Source organism: Harmonia axyridis, chromosome 6 (assembly GCF_914767665.1).
Source record: "Harmonia axyridis chromosome 6, icHarAxyr1.1, whole genome shotgun sequence".
In the NCBI taxonomy this organism is placed as follows: Eukaryota; Metazoa; Arthropoda; class Insecta; order Coleoptera; family Coccinellidae; genus Harmonia; species Harmonia axyridis.
In genome coordinates this window covers 34,870,065-34,893,418 of record NC_059506.1, presented here as the reverse complement: position 1 = coordinate 34,893,418, position 23,354 = coordinate 34,870,065, and the positions used below count along the sequence as shown (strand labels likewise).

Genomic DNA, 23,354 nt, shown 5'->3' with positions numbered 1-23,354 from the left:
TTAGTTTGTGAGATATTGCGTTGTGAGTGTAGATAGCTTTTGTTATTTGAAAAAAAAAAGAAAAAAAAAAAAGAATTACGTTTGCTGATAAAATATTGCATTTTTAAGGGAGAAAAATACAGGTGAAGCAAAATCTTGGCTTGATGAAGAGTTTCCGAGGTCTGCACCAGAAAATCATCATTGCTAAGTTTGAACGTGGTGAAATGAGCACCGAAGACGGCGAACACAGTGGACGCCCAAAAGAGGCTGTCACCGACGAAAAAATCAAAAAAGTTCACAAAATAATTTTGAATGAACGTAAAGTGGAGTTAATCGAAAAAACACACATTGTGAAGATAACATCTGAACGTGTACGTCATATCATTCACGAATATTAGTACATGAGAAAGCTGTGTGCAAAATGGGTGCCGCGCGAGCTCACAATCGATCAAAAGCAACAACGCGTTGATGATTCTGAGCACTGTTTGAAGCTGTTTAAGTGCAATAAACCTGAATTTTTGCGTCGATATGTGACAGTGGATGAAAAATGGCTCCATCATTTCACTCCGGAGTCCAATCGACAGTCAGCTGAGTGGAATGGATACGATGAACCAAATCCAAAGCGAGGAAAACACAACAGTCAGCTGGCAAGGTTCTAGCATCAGTATTCTGGGATACGCAAGATATAATACTCATTGATTACCTCCAAAAGAGCCAGACCATCAACAGCAATTATATTATAGCATTATTGTATCGTTTAAAGGATGAAATCGTTAAAAAACGGTCCCATTCGAGGAAAAAAGGTGCTGTTTCATCAAGACAATGCCCAGTACCACAAATCAATGAAAATAATGGCAAAATTGCATGAATTGGGCTTCGACTTGCTTCTGCATCCACCGTATTCACCAGATCTGGCCCCCAGCGACTTTTTCCTGTTCTCAGGCCTCAAAAGAATGGTCGCTGGAAAGAAATTCAGCTCCAATGAAGAAGTAATCACCGAAACTGAGGCCTATTTTGAAGCGAAAGACAAATCGTACTACAAAAATGGTATCGAAAAGTTGTAAGATCGCTATAATCGCTGTATCGCCCTCGAAGGCAACTATGTTGAATAATAAAATCGAATTTTGCCAAAAAAAATGTGTTTCACTATGGTAGACCGGGGACTTTTCAATTGGCTTGTTAGGATCATTTCAAATCGAACAACACTTCATTCTAATCCCATTGAAATTATTAAAAAAGTTTGCAGACATCTGAGCAGATCATATGAGCGTTAAATATTGATGACGGTTTTTAAGCTGAAAATATGCAGTCATTTCTAACCCCCTTAAGAGAATTGAGACAAAACCTTCAAAGCAGAACCCACAACGAAAAAACTGACTGAAAAACCAGCAAACCTACAACTCGTCCAATTAACATTTTTGGGACCGCTGAACCGATGCAAAACCCTCACATCTTTCCACCGGTAACCCCCCCCTCTATTCGCTTTCCGCTAAACGCACATCCGGAACATCCAAGGGCTTAAATTCAATTTCACTTTTGTAAAGCCCGGACTACACACAGCTATAGGAAATGAAATTGTCCAATTTCGTTCTTGTTTTCGTTGAGTGCATCGCTACATGGCAGAGAAATCGTGATTTTTAGTTGCCTCATGCTGTATCTGGAATTGAAGTCGCCCTTTTTTGATTCCCCCTTGATAATAGCTCAATAGATGGCGTATTGGATTTGGTCAGTTTTCTTACTTACTTACCCTCCTAAGGTTTAGACTACATGATGTTATTTTGGATGGGGTGATTCATCAAGTCCCTTCAATTTATTCCCTATTCGATAAATCTGACATAAGTAATGTAAGAATTCTAGTCCAGGCAGAATTAGTTAAATTGTTCGGTTACCACTACCTAATAATGATTTTTTAAAATTTTTGAACCATTCCTGTGCTGTTTTATCATTAGCTTTACAACTTTGCTTCAGCCGTTTTGCAATAGATAGCTGTAGCGGTAAGTGTTAGTCGAAATAAATAGATAGTAAATGTCATACAATAAGCTAAGGTATTTGTAAAAATAAAGCCATCGAAATATTAGTCGATTTGCGTCTACATCATAAAGTTATTTTCGATTAAACATGTCAGCTTACTAGTAAAATTCTCGTAATTTGCGGGAGGTTTTAATTTTCTGATTTAATATGAAGAAATCTGCGGCTGAGGCTCTTCGAATGCTCTCAAATACCTATGGAGAGGTCGCTATTGGTGAAAGAACGCGCCGAGAGTGGTTTCAACGCTTCAAGAACGATGATTTTGACGTCGAAGACCAGCATGGCGGTGGAAGAGAGAAGGTTTTCGAAGATGCAGAATTGGAGGCAATACTTGACCAAGACTTGTGTCAAACGCAACAAGAATTAGCAGAATCATTGGGGGTGACGCAAAAAGCCATTTCGAAACGCCTGAGTGTCATGGAAATGATTCAGAAACAAGGAAATTGGTTACCGTACGAGTTGAGGCCGATAGATATTGAACGGTGTTTGTTTGATACTGAACAGCTGCTTGCAAGGCAAAGACGGCAGGGATTTCTGAATCACATTGTGACTGAAGACAAAAAATGGGGTCATTACGATAATCTCAAGCGCTGAAAATCATGGGGATATATCAGCCATGCTTCCACGTCGAGAGCCAAACCGAATATTCACGGTTCCAAAATTATGCTCAGAATTTGATGGGATCAGCACAGCGTAGTGTATTATGAGTTGTTCAAAAATTGGATCGATTCGTGGATCGCTTCAAAAGAAGACTAGTTTTTTCAACGCCTGATTCGTACGCTGCCCGAAAGATGAGAGAAAGTAGTGGCCAGCGATGGACAATACTTTAAATCATAAATGTAAAACCAGTTTTTTACAATAAAGCCTCACATTTCGGAAAAAAAACGACGGAATCAAAGTATGCCTTTGTATTTACATCATTATCTCCAGATATATGAATAGCTTACTTTAGATGTCATAAATAATTTTTTTTATCTACGATCAACATGTGAAAACTTACAAAGGTTTTATTTCGCTTGTGGGTTTTGCACTTCAAATCCATAAAATATCTTTTCTGTAGAAATATTAGTCTTCACTTCAAAAATAGGCTTCAAAATCGGCAATCACTTCTTCATTGAAGTCAAATTTCCTTCCCTGGAGCATTCTTTTGGTGTCTGCCAAAAACCAGTAATCAATGGGGGTCAGATCTGGATAATAAGCTGGGTATTCAAGCAGTTGGAAGCGCAATTCATTCAATTTGACCATGCTTTGAATCGATTTTTAAGAAGGAGCATTGTATTCGTGAAAGAGAATATTTTTCTTGCATTTGAAGATGTTTTTTCTTAATTGTCAGCATTGGTACCACCTTTTAACTGTTGATTTCGAAGGAGAAGAGTATGAATAACACTTACCAAGTCATTGCTTTGCATGCAAAGTGTTTCTTCCATAAAAATAGCGTTTTTCCCACTTTTCAAACCAAAAATTTACATTCAAAGACAATCACCTAGCTGCCCTATTGTTAGTCAGTCTATCAGATTGTCTATGCAAAACTACCTGTTCCATGAAACAAGTTTTTGAATATTCAACACCGAATTTGAGATGAGCAGGATTTGCTTCTTCCACACAAATACAATTATTCTACGGAGGTATAAAAACCCGACAAATCCAGCAATTATCTTTACAGTTATCATCTCGAGCTAAAAAGTAATCTTCTCGAAACAACAGGAAATGTCAAGTTGCCTATCAATTTATCTCCTCATTACTTTCTCTAATCTCCAGTGAGTTTGAGCGCTGAATATCGATGATAATGACATTATCTACCATATGGTAGTTCAATTGAAACAGCTGCAGAATGGGCTATTCAAGCATGGAAGTGATACGGTTCTCTTATAGTAAGGTCAAGATTAGGACAGTTTTAAAAATCTGGACCGATATGTTGTTCTTATCTTGTGACCACCTATATTGCGCGATCTGACATTTGGGATAATTTATCGTGGATAAATACGCACTTAAAAAGATATAAAATTCGTGTGGTAGGTTTATATTTGGACCACCAAAATACAAGAGGGTGTCTAATAAAATCAATGATCTCCCTTGGTTAAGGCTTGTTAGTTTATTCAAGTGTCAGATGACAGTGTTAGTTTATCTATTGCTTGCCTTATCTCAGTTTCTATATTTACAGGATAAATTAATATTTCAGGGTGATGTGCATGATGTTACTGTTAGATATAGATGTAGATGTTGCTTAGATTCAGATCAGCCATGTTTCAGCGATTTACTTTTAATGCTGTCACAGTTTTTCATAGCGTTCAAATTTTCTTTTAATTACAATTCTTTATACGAATTGAAGATAGAGTTTCACTTATTGAAGTGTTTTTCTAATTCACTTTAGTTAACTATTGTTTATATTTGGCGTTTTTACATTTTTGTAAATATGATTATCAAATACTGCCACTGTGTTATGCAATTCTTCGTTGAATAAACTTGAATTGAATTAACGCCTCTTATACAAGATGTTTCTTATGACTATACAGTAATAATATACGTCCGGAGCTATATACGCTGTTATATATGAGTATATCTCCGAAAGGACGTCAAATCATTTGTAAAATGAAACCAAACGATCTCAATACTCTTCTCGAACGTGTATATAAGTCGTTGGCTCGCCCTGTATCTCCACGGAATCGAGAACAATGCCCACTTTTCTCTCTAGTCTATAGCCGAACAAATAAATACATGCTTCTAAGTCGGTAGGGGATATTCCAGCAACTTGACGTCCGACCATATGGTATCGGCAAGTCTTGAAACGGAGTGCACCCAAGTGTTCAACGTCCCTGGCAGTCTCGGGACCTCTTGTAGTCTGGCTATTGAATTACCAGAGAGCCCGTGACCTTGAGCAAGGAATGAGGTTGACAACCAACTAGGTGAATATCAAGCTGTACCCAACTGGAATTCAACGCTGTTAGAGGATGTGTTTAGGTTTTAAATACGTAGAAATGTCGATAGAGGAAGCTTTGTGATTACTTTTGGGGTGAAAAAACAAAATAGGATTTGAATTGAGCGCTAATTGCGCTAAATATATACCTATAGCGCTTAAAACTCTCCTGACTTCACTCAGTGCTTTCCCAAATTTTTTTTTTAGATATTTGGCTTGAATGTTCTATGGTGTTGATGAATTTATCTTGTACGTATTGTTTTTAGAGTTATTGGAACAACTATATTTTCCAGTTATATTTTAGTAAGATTTCCATAACAAACGGTGAAAATATGACATCTAATATTATTTATAGATTTCGTAACTTCCAATTATAAGAAATCCGTTTAGGTCTTTTAAGTAGCCTTGTGATAAATCCAAGGATAATCGGATTTGTTAACTAATTGACTAATCGACTGTGTGAGAAATAATCTTTACCGAATTTAGAAATACTGTGCAGGCTGTTTACTAGAGGACAATATTTCAATTGGAAAATTGAAAGATTGATAAAACTGATAGAATTTCGATAAAAGCATCGACTTCGAGTAAGGAGTTGAATCGAGCTGTGAACGTAACTTCATATATACAGGGTGATTCACCGCGATAGCCTATTAGATGTTTATGGAGACTAATTATAATTTTGTGCTGAAAATTTGCATATTTTGGTTTGAGACAAACTGAGACTCCCTAAAATATTTTCAGACCTCTACAACTTCCGGTTATACCGGAAACAGACTACTACTTTCTCATTTCAAATGGCTCATCCAGCATATTATTGCAACATTAGTTAGCTTATTTCATGACAATTTTAGTAATACCCATAACTTGGGTAAAAACTCACAATTTGAAAGCAGTCCAACCATTAGTTTGTGAGATATTGCGTTGTGAGTGTAGCTGCTTTTTTAATTGAAGAAAGATGAAAAAAAAAAAAAGAATTTCGTGCGCTGAAAAAATATTGCTTTTTGAAGGGAAAAATACAGTTGAAGCAAAATCTTGGTTTGATGAAGAGTTTCCGGGGTCTGCATCAGGAAAATCAACTATCATTGATTGGTATGCTAAGTTTAAACGGGGTGAAATGAGCACCAAAGACGGCGAACGCAGTGGACTCCCAAAAGAGGCTGTCACCGACGAAAAATCAAAAAAGTTCACAAAATAATTTTGAATGACCGTAAACTGAAGTTGATCGAGATAGCAGACATTGTGAAGATATCATCTGAACGTGTACATCATATCGTTCACGAATATTTGTACATGAGAAAGCAGTGTGTAAAATGGGCGACGCGCGAGCTCACAATCGATCAAAAGCAAGAACGTGTTAATGATTCTGAGCAGTGTTTGGAGCTGTTTAAGTGCATTAAACCTGAATTGAATGTGACAATGGATGAAACATAGCTCCATCATTGCACTCCAGAGACCAATCGACAGTCAGCTGAGTGGACTGCACATGATGAACCGAAATCAAAGCGAGGAGAAGCACAACAGTCTGCTGGCAAGGTTATGGCATAAGTATTCTGGGATGCGCATGGTATAACATTCATTGGTTTCCTCCAAAAGGGCAAGACCATCAACAGCGATTAGTATACAGCATTATTGGATCGTTTAGAGAATGAAATCGTTAAAAAACGGCCCCATTTGAAGGAAAAAAAAGGTGCTGTTTCATCAAGACGATGCGCCGTGTCACAAATCAATGAAAACTATGGCAAAATTGCATGAATTTGTCTTCGAATTGCTTCTGCATCCACCGTATTCAGCCCCCAGCGACTTTTTCCTGTTCTCAGACCTCGAAAGAATGCTCGCTGGAAAGAAATTTAGTTCCAATGATGAAGTAATCGCCGAAGCTTAGGCCTATTTTGAAGCGAAAGACAAATCGTATTACAAAAATGGTATTGAAAAGTTGGAAGATCGCTGTATCGCCCTCGAAGGCAACTATATTGAATAATAAAATCGAATTTTGCTAAAAAAATGTGTTTTACTATTGAAGACCGGGTACTTTTCAATCGGCCTGTTACTAGAGCCAAACGGTTTCTCCCGAAGAATTTATCCAAGCTGTCTCTCGCGGTAAACTCAATCGGCTACGTTCCGTTACCGGCCTCTGAGATGTAAATCGTCCCGAACATAAAGCTCTTCTAGTTCGACCGGCATGGGACAAAAATCATTCCGGCTGCTGTCGCTTTGCAGATGTTGCCCGACCACGTTGCATTTAATTGCTCAGAGCCATATGCAATGCTGTTCTACACATTATGCTCGGCCTGCTCCTCGCTGACGACGCCTTGAAAGGTACCAACCTAGAGGTGCACTTGCGGTTTTTTTAATTGATTAGTTTTTACTGTTAGAATCTTTTCGCGAAAGCGATAGCTGAAAGAAGTATCGCGTTCTAACGTTATTTATGTCTTTGTCTGATTCTTCTTGGTTATTCTTGAATTGGTTCGTGAACAGATTGCTCTAATCGTCAACATAAGAGGCCTATTGACAATTCCACGGTCTACCATAGTGAAACACATTTTTTTTTGGCAAAATTCGATTTTATTATTCGACATAGTTGCCTTCGAGGGCGATACAGCGATTATAGCGATCTTCCAACTTATCGATACCATTTTTGTAGTACGATTTGTCTTTCGCTTCAAAATAGGCCTCAGTTTCGGCGATTACTTCTTCATTGGCGCTGAATTTCTTTTCAGCTAGCATTCTTTTGAGGTCTGAGAACAGGAAAAAGTTGCTGGGGGCCAGATCTGGCGAATACGGTGGATGCAGAAGCAATTCGAAGCCAAATCATGCAATATTGCCATTGTTTTCATTGTTTTGTGACACGACGAATTGTCTTGAAGAAACAGCACCCTTTTGTCATCAAATGGGGCCTATTTCAACGATTTCATTCTTTAAACGATCCAATAACGCTATATAATAATCGCTGTTGATGGTCTGGCCCTTTTGGAGGTAATCAGTGAATATGATCTTGCGTTTCCCAGAATACTGATGCCATAACCTTGGCAGCTGACTGTAGTGTTTTTCCTCGCTTTGGATTCGGTTCATCGTGTGCAGTCCACTCAGCTGACTGTCGATTGGATTCCGGAGTTAAATGATGGAGCCATGTATCATCAATTGTCATATATCGACGCAAAAATCCAGGTTTATTGCACTTAAACATCTTCAAACACTGCTCAGAATCATTAACACGTTGTTGCTTTTGATCGATTGTGAGCTCACGCGGCACCCATTTTGCACGCAGCTTTCTCATGTACATTACAAATCGCAAAGCGATTTTTCCTCACGTGATCATTTCAGCCGGCTCACTTCGTTCCAATAGCTTCAATAATTTTATCATTCGAGAATCAATTTAAAATTGAGAAAATTAAAATTCCGAATCAAATATGTATTCCAAACGTCTAAAAAACACGAATTAAATAAATCAGAAGCTTTTGCAGGATTATTACTGAAGTTATGTCTCTAATTCTCTTGACCCATAGAAAGTGAATCTAACTATCCATTGACTGATGAAGTCACTGTTAGCATTCTTGCAATATAACGGATGTCATTAATCTTTCTTGTTAGTCGTAAAGCTAGGAACGATCGAGAATTTCTACTGAAAAATCGACATTATCCTCAATTTGCAGCGATTAAACCATAAAGCAAGGTGTGTTTTCACAGAATCGATGAATGGCCGATGAAACAACTGAAGAACAGACTTTAGCAGAGTGACGTCGAAGGTTCTCCTTCACACCACAAACAGACGCCGCTTTCGGCAGCTCTACGCTCCATTTTCGGCAATTTTGCGAGAAATAAGGCGTCCATACACTCTCCGATAAACCTTCCGACAAATCCGAGCCTCCACCCTTACCCAATCGATAATTCAAACTTACCCTGTTTAACTGATACGAAGCGGGCGTTGAGAGCAGCTACAAAGCTGGCCTGTGGCAGTGAGTCCTCAAGGCTGAAGAGTTCGTCTTTGGTGACGGTGTTAGAGCGGGTCTTTAGGACGGCTTTGGAGCCAATAGGGCTCAAATAGGCACCGGTTCTATCCCTAAGGGCTAGTTGTCCGCTGTGGTATTCGGCAGAGAAAAGGCAGTCTTGGGTGCAAGAGTCTATCAGTTTACCTGAGAGGGAAATGAGAGAGTATAAGCAAATATTCCAGGAAAAGTTTACCAAATTTTTGCTTATGTTATTGTATTTCCTGATTTGGCTTTACTAAGGCACACAATAGATTTTCGAGTTGAAAATGCAAATTTGTATTGGAATATGTTATTTCACTGTAAGAATAAGTGAAGTCTTATGTTATCCTCAATTCATGCTTATGTTATTTTATTTCACGAATTTGCCTTCAGTGACGTATACCCTGGATTATCAACTCGTAGAATATTGCAAACGTATACATACTTCCATGGGAGTATGATTTTTCACGTCAACTACAGTAAAGCCTTATGTTATTATATTGCATTATTCTTGCTTATTATTATTCTGGCACTAGTGAGTGCCAATTTTCAGTGAATAGTGTGAAGTACATTAAGTTTAATATTATTCTGATTCATGCTTATGTTATTTAATTGAATTTGTATTTAGTGAGAGACACACTAGAGTATCAAGTCGTAAAGCAATGAAAACGTATACTTTCATTGAAATAAGATATTTCACATTAGCAGTAAACTCTGTGTTACTCTATTGCATAACACAGGATGCAGTGAGCGCCAATTTTCAATGGACTCTATTAATGCAGTGCAAAAAAAGCCAAGTACAGTCTTATGTTATTCTCAATTTATGCTTATGTTATTCAACTGCACGATTTTGACTTTTGTGAAATATCTGGCATAATTGAAAACAGCAATTTTCGACCAACTCTGTTATTGCATTGTAAGAAAGTACATTAAAGACTTATGTTATTTTCAATTTATGCTTATTTTATTCTAACTCAGGCCATAATGATTATATTTTATTTCTATGTAGAAAAGCTCAGAATTTCGTTTATTTTATCTTATACTTATGTTATTTTATTGCATTTAATGAGGAATTATCTCATTCTTTGTGATGAAAATGAAATGATTCTGTCACAGCGTCAGCAAGAAAGACAAGTTCAGTTGACTCTTATGCTTATGTTATTTCGATCTTATGCTTATGTCATTCCAAGCCTGTGCTTATTGTATTCTAATTCATGACAAACGATCATCGGGCCTTAATGATCATAGTTTATTTCAATTTAAAAAAATCAAATCACTATTTTGTTAATTTTATCTTATACTTATATTATTTATTTCATTTCATAAGCGATTATCTCGTTATTAAGTATGAAAAAACACCTATTTTCAATTAAATGATTCTGTTACAGCGTCTACAAGATTGAACAAGTTCAGTTAACTCTCACGCTGATGTTACTCCAAGCTTATGCTTATGTTATTCTACCCCTTATCCGCATAAAGCGACACAATTCAAACGAAAAAAATCCTACTTACCAGAAAGTGAGAGGTACTTGTTATTGCACGTGTGGATGGCGTATTTGCCGGATTCCTCTAACCTAAATTCCAGGGTGAAGAGGGTATCCTCTCCCCAGGGGATGTTGGCGTCGACGTGGATTTCGTCGAGGTTTTCTGAGAGGTGAGCGAATCGTTTCCTTCCAACGGATCTCAAGTTCATCTGCAACAAAAACGGGAGATCGTGAGCGAATGTTACGTTTTGAAATCGAAAATGAAGCGCTGCCAATAAACTCAACCGCCTCTCGGTTGTCATTACGGTTCAACGGTTCCACGGAAATAACAAATCTGCACGACGTGTATATCGAACTCTAAAGGGGCCCACACGCGGTGGGGTCAACCGGAGGGTTTGGTCTATCGGTTCTCGAAAAAACGCTGTTAGGAAATGAACAAGGACAATTGTGAGTTAGGGTATTTTCTGGAACCTTTTCAGCTTTATTATTTACGGGTTCATTACTAATAAGTTTCATGAAGAAAAAAATGATTTTTTCAGAAAAAATTCCATAGAGTTTAGTCTCGAATACTAAAAATATCATCATGACAAAGCACGAAGGTTGGCCTTGTAGTATACAGAAAACAGATTATACAGGGTGTTTTTTTCAATTTCAGGCAAACATTTGAAGATACATGGTTATCCATTTTGTGGTTACGAAAATAGAACATACTTTCATTAATTTATTAGGTTAGGTAAGGTTAGGGTGTTTTTCTCAATTTCAGGCAAACATTTGAAGATACATGGTTATCCATTTTGTGGTTACGAAAATAGAACATACTTTCATTAATTTATTAGGTTAGGTAAGGTTAGGGTGTTTTTCTCAATTTCAGGCAAACATTTGAAGATACATGGTTATCCATTTTATGGTTACGAAAATAGAACATACTTTCATTAATTTATTAGGTTAGGTAAGGTTAGGGTGTTTTTCTCAATTTCAGGCAAACATTTGAAGATAATAATAATGGTTATCCATTTTGTGGTTACGAAAATAGAACATACTTTCATTAATTTATTAGGTTAGGTAAGGTTAGGGTGTTTTTCTCAATTTCAGGCAAACATTTGAAGATACATGGTTATCCATTTTGTGGTTACGAAAACAGAACATACTTTCATTAATTCATTAGGTTTACAACTTTGCTTTCGCCGTTTTGCAATAGATGGCTTTAGCGGTAAGTGGTAGTCGAAAAAAGAGATCGTAGATGTCATACAATAAGCTCAGGTATTTTTAAACATAATGCCATCGAAATATTAGTCGATTTGTGTCTGCATCATAAAGTTATACTCGATTGAACATGTCATCTTAAGAGCCAAATTATCGTCATTTTGCGGGAGGTTTTTGCTTTAATATGAAAAACTCTGAGGCTGAGGCTCATCGAATGCTCTAAAATACCTATGGCGAAGCCGCTCTTAGTGAAAGAACGTGCCGAGAGTGGTTTCAACGCTTCAAGAACGATGATTTTGACGTCGAAGACCAGCATGGCGGTGGAAGAGAGAAGGTTTTCGAAGATGCAGAATTGGAGGCATTACTGAATCAAGACTCGTGTCAAACGCAACAACAATTGACAGGATCATTGGGAGTGGCGCAACAAGCCATTTCAAAACGACTGAAAGTTATGGGAATGATTTAGAAACAAGGAAATTGGGTGCCGTACGAGTTGAAGCCGAGAGATGTTGAACGGCGTTTGTTTGCTTGTGAACAGCTGCTTGCAAGGCAAAGACGGAAGGGATTTCTGCATCGCATTGTGACTGGAGACGAGAAATGGGTTCATTACGATAATCCCAAGCGTAGAAAATCATAGGGATATCCCGGCCATGTTTCCACGTCGACTGCCAAACCGAATATTCACGGTTTCAAGGTCATGCTCAGTATTTGGTGGGACCAGCTCGTAGTAGTGTATTATGAGTTGTTGAAATCGACTGAAACAATCAGAGGCGATCGTTATCGAACGCATTTGATGTGTTTGAGTCAAACTTTGAGAGACAAACGGCTGCAATACAACGAGATACATGATAAAGTGATTTTCAGCATGACTTTTCTCGATCACAAGTTGCGTAAGTGGTCAAGACATACTTGGAAACATTGAAATGGGAAGTCTTACCCCACCCCTCGTATTCTCCAGAAGTTGCTCCCTCGGACTATCATTTGTTTCGATCAATGGTACACGGCACACCAGTTTTTTTTTACAACAAAAAACGGCGGAAGCAAAGTTGTATGTCTATGTAACAAAATCGATAGTTATACTAGACTCGACTTCCAAGCTTCGAGAACCCCATCCAAAAAGGTTAAAGGCTAAAATTCAAAGCATCAAATCGAAAAAAAAAATTTCTCCAAAAATTCGACTTTTTTCGAAACTGACCTGAGGTCTTGCCGCTAGGTGGACATGCCAGAATTCGCTCTCTCCAGGAACTTTGGCAGTGCACGTCAACTTGTCTGAGGAGGCCCCCAGGAAGTAACCGCGAACTACGTTCCTCAGGGCCCATCTACCGGTACCATCTTCAGCGACCGTGATCTGGAACTTGCTACCTGGTTCCTTCTCCTCGCTCTCGCAGGTCACGTTGCCAAAGGAATCGACTGCAAGGTATTTGTCCAGGTGGGACCTCAAGTAGATCATGCCTGGAAGAAATATACGATAAGAATATGACAACTCTCATGTGAATTTTTTGAGTAAAGTAACCTAAGCAAAAAAATCGAGTGGTGTTAAATCCGGTAACTTTGCCGGCCAGGGTATAATACCTGCATTAGGTAGGAGTAGGACCAAATTTACTTGAAATCGTCATCAAAGCATCTGCAAGTATTTTTCAGTTCAGTTCAGTGCACTCACATTCCTAATTTCTGATAATGAAAATGATAAATGTGGAAAAATAGGTAGAAAGAAAAGTCAACAACCGTGACTAATAACATTAGTACCTCTGGAATTACCAAAGTATTATCTGGTTTTCTGCGGTTACTCATATCTATTTCATTACAGCTTTCTAGATTGACAGGATGCAAATCAAATCAAATATATTTTCAACCAATAGTCTGTACAAAATTTTATAATTATAATAAACTAAATTAGATTAAAATTTCCATGGACAGGCGAGAATCACCTAGGCAATGCCTGTTTTGTGTCCTTCTCACCCGTCTGTAATGGAGTGAAAATAATAGTACAGACCTGTGCAAAAAACAAAAAGTACTCCTTAGTGCACCCAAAAACATAGTAAACGAGATCATGAACAGCGATGAGGAGGAGACGAACAACAATAACAACATTAAAAAAAAAACAAAAATTCAAATGGGAAGGTGAAAATAACATGTTCAACGGCAAATGCAAACACACCACGACTTCATCTAGTAGATATCAAAATCAGAACCATACTCGCCTATATATTCCTTAATTTTTCTCTTGAATTCTTCGATCCTACTGATATTTTTTAATCGAATTGGGAGTAGATTATAATGCTCGATAATAACCTGAAGATTGACAGTTTTAATTTGTTTGTGTTATTATCACGATGACAAGGATTTCTTGTGGAAAGTGATTGTCAATATCACGAAGACTATTAACGTCAACCACAGTTTCGTTATAAACGGTACAGAATAATTGAAATATAATAAGATGAGTTCATATCTTTTTCATGAGTTATCAGTGAATCCCAAAAACCCTACGACGAATAATATTAGGCCAATTGAAAAGTCCCCGGTCCGATGCACAGATGGCGGTGCTAGTATTAAATCCATATGATTTTTAGTTAGTACCAACCTTCAAACGATACGTGTCAGAATTTGACAACAGTCCGACCATTGGTTTGTGAGATAGTGCGTTGTGAGGGTAGCTACTTTTGTTATTTGAAAAAAGAAGGAAACAAATTTCGTGTGCTGATAAAATATTGCTTTTAGAAGGGAAAATATACAGACGAAGCAAAATCTTGTCTTGATGAAGAGTTTTCGAGGTCAGCACCAGGAAAATCAACCATCATTGATTGGTATGCTAAGTTTGAACGTGGTGAAATGAGCACCGAAGACAGCGAACGCAGTGGACGCCCAAAAGAGGCTGTCACCGACGAAAAACTCAAAAAGTTCACAAAATAATTTTGAATGACCGAAAAATGAAGTTGATCGAGATAGCAGACATTGTGAAGAAATCATCTGAGCGTGTACATCATATCATTCACGAATATTTGTACATGAGAAAGCTGTGCGCAAAATGGGAACCGCCGAGCTCACAATCGATCAAAAGCAACAACGTGTTAATGATTTTGAGCAGTGTTTGAAGCTGTTTAAGTGCAAAAAACCTGAATTTTTGCTTCGATATGTGACAATGGATGAAACATGGCTCCAACATTTCACTCCGGAGTCCAATCGACAGTCAGCTGAGTGGACTGCACACGATGAACCGAAAACATAACAGTCAGCTGGCAAGGTTATGGGATCAGCATTCTGGGATGCGCAAGGTATAATATTAATTGATTACCTCCAAAAGTGCCAGACCATCAACGGCGACTATTATATAGCGTTATTGGATCGTTTAAAGGATGAAATCGTTAAAAAACGGCCCCATTTGAAGAGAAAAAGGGTGCTGTGTCATCAAAACAATGCGCCGTGTCACAAATCAATGAAAACAATGGCAAAATTGCATGAATTGGGCTTCGAATTGCTTCTGCATCCACCGTATTCGCCAGATCTGGCCCCCCAGCGACTTTTTCCTGTTCTCAGACCTCAAAAGAATGCTCGCTGGAAAGAAATTTAGCGCCAATGAAGAAGTAATCGTCGAAACAGTGGTCTATATTGAAGAGAAAGACAAATCATACTAAAAAAATGGTATCGAAAAGTTGGAAGATCGTTATAATCGCTGTATCGCCCTCGAAGGCAACTATGTTGATTAATAATAGAATTTTGCCGAAAAAATGTGTTTTACTATGGTAGACCGGGAACTTTTCAATTGGCCTTTTAAATAATTTCATCAAACCCGAAACAATTTAATCTATTATTGCACCTTAAATTATCTAATTTCGCAGCAATTTTTGCTAACCTTTTCCTTCGCCAATCTTCACGCTAAAGGTTGCATTCTACTGCCGAGATGGAAACCACGAAAGCGTAGCCGTGACATTTATTGCCCTGAATTCACTATTTTCTATTCTGGAGCTGGTCTTCGTGAATTCGAATTACTAATGCCATAAGAAAATAACACGTTCGCGTTGTAAAAGTTAACAATGAATAGGCCACGATGACCTGTTCAACGATTTACAGGAATGCGAAATATCGTAGCTTTTTTTGTTGCAACGGTTGGTAGTCGTGGAATGATGAGTAATCCGTTCAAGAGTGATTGGATTGTTTGTGTACTAACCAAATTCTCTTAATAACACAATTTTAGTATTCACATGTTCCAAAAGTTTCAAAGAGAATCAACGACATGGAAAAATATGTAGCTGATTTACATTTCGCCCAGTGTATGGTAGAATTCAGGGTGTAGATTGTAGATTCAAGGGGAGTTTCATTGATGCACTGCTACTTTTTTTTTTATTATGCCTCCCATCAGAGCTGTTTTCGCCACAAGTCATTGCAGTCTACAGCTATTCTTCCAGTTCCAGTGTTCTGATGAACTCTAGTATCTGGAATGGCTGCAAGGAGCTTACTTGCTCACTTCTACAAGTCTCTTGTCCAAAGCATTTTTTGCGTTAGCTAGCTATGGCGAGGCATTCCGTCACCAGGTGATCCGGAGTTTCTTCTTCTTCCCCACAGAATCTGCACTCGACATTTTCTGCTATACTCATTCTAATGAGGTGCTTCCTTTGGTGGCAAAGCTCTGAAGGTATCCAGTGAGGAGGTGTAACATATTCTTGCTAAGATCCAGATACTTCTTAGATCTTGCAGTATTAAAGTTTCTTTGAAACTTTTTGGAATGATCCAACTCAGGTAGGTTTCGTCAAAGTGTTCCTCTTTTGGTTTTTTCCTTCACCTGAAACTCTTTCTTGTAGATACATTTACTTATACCACAGAAAGGTTCTGGGACAATGAAAGGAGTTCATGCTCCTTTTCCGGCATGTGTGTTGGCCTCTTCATTTCCTTCAATTCCTGAGTGACCGGAAACCCAGATCTTGTTATTCTTGCCTATTTCGTTGAGTTTTTTCAGTACTCCAATAAGAATGCTCTGATTGCATCCTGACCGTCAGAATGTTCTTACTACGTTTATTTCCACTTATCTTTCGATTGTAAGTATCTTTGGAGAGCGGTTTGACCATAGTGAAGGTGTATACAGGGTGTATATGAAGGATCGAATTGGCTAGAAAGCAGTTTTTCAGAATTACAGATCTGACAACGTCTATGAAGGTCTTGGCTATCACTTTGTGAGGATTTAGAACTGGATTGCTCAGACGTGTATTAGTACTAGACATTTGCGCAGTATGTGTTCAGTTGATTCCATGTCCGACCCTTAGAGTCTACAATTTCATCTGTCGAGGTAGTTATACCTACAGTGCCCAATCCTAAGTCCTACAATAATTAGAGTCTTAGATGCTGGTAGTTGCTGAACTTCTTTGTGTAGGTGAAAATTCCTCGAAAATATTTGCTTCAGCAAGTCTTAGTGTGTTCTTGAACAGGGATATTTTGTTTCTGGCCTCCTAACGCTGAATTGCTGCACTATAGTACCTTTTTCAAGCACATAGAGAGGTGCAGGTGTTCTTTATGCAATTTCATTGCCTTCAACACCACTATAACACTGTTGATGGTTTTATCTTCGCCAAGATAGTTAATGAACAATATACCATGCAAGTCTTAAAATACTGATGCCATAGATTTTCCAGCTGAAGTTTGAGATTCTGGACGTTTTGGACGGTTTTCACCAACTGCTTTACATTCAGCTGATGCTCTGTTTGACTCATAAGTGTAGTGATGAATCCAGGCAAGGCTAACCCCAATTCGAGCCTACATACTCTTATGTCTTTGCTTTCCTCTAATTTTAATCCATATGTATGCCAAATGATCGACTTGTTTTCCAGTTGATTAACTAAAGTCCTAGCCTGTCATTAGCAACAGCTTGAAAAGTGTTTCGAAATCAAGTATTGTCAAGATTTTATTAATTATATTTGCATCAATTGGTAGTATATGCATTATTGTGCGGAAATTTTAGCTATTGGCAAAGCGGCACAGCAAAGGCATCACTGTTTAGGTATATTCTGATACTCAATTTGTAAATTTAACAGTACATACATCAGATACAATTGAAGAATAAAGCTAGAATGGAGGAAGGTACTCACTTTCACCATTACTGGTAGGTTCTGGTTCCAGGGTCCATATCTGCTTCTTCTTCAAAGAGGTGCCGTTGGCGTTGATCTTGAAACCGAAAGTTTCAGCTGTCAGGTAGCGAAACTTTGAGTTTATCAGACCAATCGTCCAGCATCCCTTCTGTTGGTTTTGGGTGATGATGTCACCACAACCATTAAATTCTCCGTTTGAATGTCCGTTGGTACCGTTCATTATGGATACGTAGTTGAGCTGGAAAAAACAAAATTGAGATTAATTTTTTTTGCTACAGAACAATTAATGTATTCATATTTTGAGCGGACCTCAAACGATAAGGTTCTAACCACAGCAGACGAATTCGTGATTGAATTTGAAATTGAGCATCCCTAACTATGTTTCCTTGTTATTTTCCCTAGGGGGTGAGCAACAACTCAATGCTAAGTAGATTATTCTTGAAGTAGAAAGTATGTCTATTCATCTTTGCCAATTACTGTAGAAACTTTGGTATAATATTTGATTGCAGATCGAGGTTTTTGGAACACGTATATTGACTTGTAAAGCAGCACTGAGGTTGATAAAACAATTTAACATTTTTTAATAGTGTTTCTTTCAATGATGAATAGCATAACCTACTGAACACAAGTGACATAAGAAATGCCGAAAACAAATACACGGCGTTGCCATAACCATTTTAAATGATATCATTCCTATTGAAAAACCCTAAGAGTAATAAACATAGATAGAGGGAGCATATGTCATTTTCAGTAAGCAAATTTTGTCCCCAACATGAACTATCAAATTTGACATGAAGCGCGCGGAACTGAAAACATATCAGTGATAAGATATTTCACTCAATTCTTGAGTTTCTCCACAAAGAACGCTCTTCTTATGTCCCATAGTGAAGCAAGTTTCATGTTAACTCCAAATATATTGAAATAAATACCTAAATATATCAGAAATTCAGAAAACAAACTTCAAGCGCGCCAAACGACGTGAAACAACCGATGACACTAGGAGAGCAAAAGTTGCCAAACCTTGGATTTTAGCAGGTAGATACAGAAAATAATAAATATTCTGCATACTATAAATTCGACAATTAGGAAAAATATCGGATTCCAAATATTCGAATTTGCATATTAATCCGGAATCTTCCAAATAAATATATTTCATTCAATATAATATACATTCATAACGATATAGTGAAATTGTGGATTTGAAAATATATCACAATCCGACAACGTAATCTAACCATGTTGGGGACATGTAAAAATTGCGTACACGCCCTCTATCTATGTTTATTACTCTATGGAAAAACCCCTTATTTTTGACGCACGAATGAAGAATCTTTGTCGGCAAATTTTAAATTATCTCCTCTTTCTCTCCATTACACCAAAAACAATGGACCACTTATAAAATTCCGCTACATAGCAGGTGCTTTGTAGCTGCTTTAATAATTTTAATTGATTGAAATAGCTTACTGATCGAATATAATAGCAATAATTAATCTAACTGTCGCCAATTCAAATTTTTACCAATTCAGCGCTGAAGTAAAAATTGATGCTTCATTCTAATAGCCATTCAAGAATTTCCCACACAAAGAAGCTCTTAATTAGGTACCTCAATTTTTCCACGAAAATAAACGGAATTACTAACTGAATACAGCCTGACCAAAACAACCTATCAGTGCGAAAGTATATTCAAAAGCCTCGGGAATGTTGGGTATCGAATACTGCTTTGAATTCATCGAGTATAAACTATAAACCAACTGTATCGAATATGGAAAAAGACAACTATAAATCTTGGATTTGAACGTCGGTTTCATTATTCGCATGTCAAGATACAAGTGTAAAATAACGGTATTTGGTGTTCTTTGTCCCAGAGAAATAACGGATCTAAATTTAGAGGAGCCATACGGACAAAATTCAACATCTGCATACCAAAGTTGCGAAGATTCGAATCGAGATACCAAGAGATTCATTTGATAGAATTCGATTGCTTTTTGTGCATCTTCCAATAATATAATTTGGTTAAAAATGTCTCAATTTGCTGGGAGAATAAAACATTTCGAAAATATGAGAACAACTTCTTTGAAAATCTATACAGCAACTATAACTCTATAAAAGGTTAGACTTGTATCTCTTCTCCAACTAGAGATATGAAGCACTGTTGAATATATCGAAAAATAGAAAAAAAGTCTTTCAAAAACCTTTCTATAGATCTAAAAATGCAATAGATTTGTATAGCACAATAGGAAGAATTACAGAAACTATTGGTAGTCAAAAGAAAGGAAAAAATTAAAAAATCTATGCCATGATCTTTTCCAATAAATTCAGTTCTGTAAAAAGCTATCAAAAATTAATTCTGCAATCAGATTACCTTGGATTCGGGGAAAAATATTCTGTTTATCTCGCATACAATCATATTTTTTTCAGGTGATGAAGCGATTTTCACAGACAACAATCTGAATCATAACATTAATGACACCTCTGTCATGAAGACATGGAAGCTTTCAAAGTATAGAATTTCTTCTACTTCATTTCTAATTCTTCTTCTTGATAAAACTCTCAAATTAAATATCATTCTGCAAGGTTCCATCACAAACAATCTAATAACAGAGATGAACAATTTTGATTGAATGAGATGTTTTTAAAATACGAGTGCGTTTTCATGTTTTGACCTACGCTGTGCTTGCAAATCCTTGGATTAATTTATCAATAAACCCATCTCAAAACGCCATCTGCGTCTGGTTTGTAAGCATGTACATGCTCACGTACAAACTAACATTCTTAGAAGATCAATTTATCCTCTCATTCAATCATAAATCATCAGATAGGTTATTAAACTTGCCTCTATCACGAGATTCATTTCTTGTTCATAACAGTACAACCTACACCAACATATTTATGTTTACCAACTTCCATATTTTGATATTAATCGTTGATTCATATGGAAGTTGATAAACTTCTTTCCTTATTTTAGTTTATCAGAAAAGGAGTAACCACTGAGGTTATCTTTGGGAGTGTTGACATTAATGTTATCGTTTCAGTGTTCTTATTGTTGACCAATAATTCTATCAGTTAAATCTATGACTCTTGGCATCGAGTTGCATTGAAGAAAAACCTATAGTTTGAAAGGATTTATCAACTGAACTTTATCATACAATGGCAAACAATGATGAATTGGCTCTGGTTTTTTATTACAGTAAGAACTTTGCAGATTTTACACAAAGGATTATTAACAATTTCAAAATAAGCGTAACATACCGTTGAATAACAGTTACAAGTAACATTTTCTGTTGAATTCTCAGCACTTCATACTTTCGGCGATTCATCCTTTAATTAAAATTATTCATATCGAGCTGTAGTGAAGTATTCTATAGAACTGCTATTATTACAGGGTATAATTTTGTTATTATCATAGAACATTTAACAGTAAACTTTTAGGATAGGTTACTTCAAGTACAAGCGAAGTTGGTGATAATGAGTGACTCAAACATGGAACAATGAACGTAGCAACTACATAAAGAACAATCTATGTACCTAAAATAACTGTTGGAATTGTGGTATATTCAGTTGGACCGGGACGTATCAATAAAATTAACTAGTTGTTGAAGTTTTTTCGTATTAAGTGAGGAGCATGTATTTGAATAATTGATGATTAGCAATTTCTAGAGAGGTTCTGAAAGATTTTGGTACGAAATAATTTGAGATTGGCGATAGAACTCCTATGAAGTATGAAATGACAGGCCAATTGAAAAGTCCCCGATCTACCACAGTAAAGCACATTTTTTTGGCAAAATCCATTTTATTATTCAACCTTCGAGAGCGATACAACGATTATAGCGATCTTCCAACTTTTCGATACCTTTTTTTTAGTACGATTTGTCTTTCGCTTAAAATAGGCCTCAGTTTCGGCGATTACTTCTTCCTTGGCGTTAAATTTCTTTCCAGCGAGCATTCTTTTGAAGACTGAGAACAGGAAAAAGTCGCTGGGGGCCAGATCTGGCGGATACGGTGAGTGCAGAAGCAATTAGAAGCCCAATTCATGCTATTTTGCCCTTGTTTCCATTGATTTGTGACACGGTGCATTGTCTTGATGAAACAGCACCTCTTTTTTCTTCAAATGAGGCCGTTTCCAACGATTTCATCATTTAAACGATCCAATTATGCTATATTATAATCACTGTTGATGGTCTGGCCCTTTTGGAGTTTATCAATGAATATTATACCTTGCGCAACCCAGAATACTGATGCCATAACCTTGCCAGCTGACTGTTGTGTTTTTCCTCGCTTTGAATTCGGTTCATCGTGTGCAGTCCACTCAGCTGGCTGTCGATTGGACTCCGGAGTGAAATAATAAAGCCATGTTTCATCCATTGTCACATATTGACACAAAAATTCAGGTTTAATTACTTAAACAGCTTCAAACACTGCTCAGAATCATTAACACGTTGTTGCTTTTGATCGATTGTGAGCTCACGCGGCGCCCATTTTGCATACAGCTTTCTCATGTCCAAATATTCGTGAATGATTGGATGTACATGTTCAGATGATATCTCCACAATGTCTGGTATCTTGATCAACTTCACTTTACGGTCATTCAAAATTATTTTTCAAACTTTTTGGATTTATTCGTCGGTGACAGCCTCTTTTGGGCGTCCACTGCGTTCGCCGTCTTCGGTGCTCATTTCACCACGTTCAAACTTATCATACTAATCAATTATGGTTCATTTTCCTGGTGCAGACCCCGGAAACTCTTCATCACGCCAAGATTTTGCTTCAACTGTATTTTTTCCCTCCAAAAAGCAATATTTTATCAGCACACGAAATTTTTTTTTTTCATCTTTTTTCAAATAACAAAAGTAGCTACACTCACAACGCAATATCTCACAAACTAATCGTCGGAGTACTGTCAAATTTTGACACTTATCGTTTGAAGGTTGGTACTAACTAAAAATCATATGGATTTAATACTAGCACCGCCATCTGTGCATCAGACCGGGGACTTTCCAATTGGCCTAATACCTCAAGATGTTTGGAAGCAATCTCTAACCTAGATCAGCTTCTTGACCGCATCTTATTAAAACTGATAGCGATTTGCGTTGGTGTGAAAGGATCAGGTTCCGTATTAGAACTAGGCAGATTTCCTGCCTTGTTTTTTCTGCAAGGATGACCATCGCTATTCTACACGAGCTACTACGCTGTGATAAAATCGCAATTAAAATCGCTACAGCGATTCTTCCCTTCACCCATTGGCTCACTTAACGGAAAATCACAAGATCCGTTCGATATTTTGCCGTCCAGTGAATCTCCACATAAATTTTGGTTTTCGTGAATGTGAATGTGCCTTGCACCGATGATTATTGAATCTTTCATTAGGTCTGATCCGATTCTGTGCTCAACGGACCAAGTTTATTGATGTACATATTTTCGTAAATGAATTTGTTATTAGTGGAGAGATTAATTTGGTTTTCAGATAGTTTTTCATTAGTGATTTTCACTGGATTGCTTCCATAAGTAATTTTGATTTGGATCAAATGACCGTGAACTTGAGAACTTACATTGCTGGAAGCATTTCTTTAGATTTAGCATAAAAATATTAGAAAAACACTGACGTGAAATAAGAAACTTCATTCATGCTTCAATTGTGCCTTTGGAGGCTACATAACTTTATATGAGTGAATTATATAGGAAGTTTTTAATGACAAAAATAAAAAACTCC

At 37.3% G+C, this 23,354-nt stretch overlaps 1 protein-coding gene across 3 annotated transcripts in view; it reads right to left on the bottom strand.

Moving 5' to 3' along the window:
- The window catches only part of LOC123682160 (protein singed), a 35,922-nt gene that overhangs the window by 5,602 nt on the left and 6,966 nt on the right, over positions 1-23,354 (bottom strand). The window contains exons 1-5 of one of the 3 annotated variants that reach the window (XM_045620609.1): positions 20,481-20,513; positions 17,648-17,885; positions 12,769-13,025; positions 10,399-10,579; positions 8,818-9,051 (exon numbers count right to left, since the gene is read on the bottom strand). In XM_045620609.1, coding sequence (XP_045476565.1) covers positions 8,818-9,051; positions 10,399-10,579; positions 12,769-13,025; positions 17,648-17,885; positions 20,481-20,498 — 928 coding nt within the window. In that variant the 5' untranslated portion in view covers positions 20,499-20,513. Of the gene's footprint in view, positions 1-8,817; positions 9,052-10,398; positions 10,580-12,768; positions 13,026-17,647; positions 17,886-20,009; positions 20,283-20,480; positions 20,514-23,354 lie in introns of those variants that run through there. The other 2 variants (XM_045620608.1, XM_045620610.1) reach the window with 2 other exon arrangements.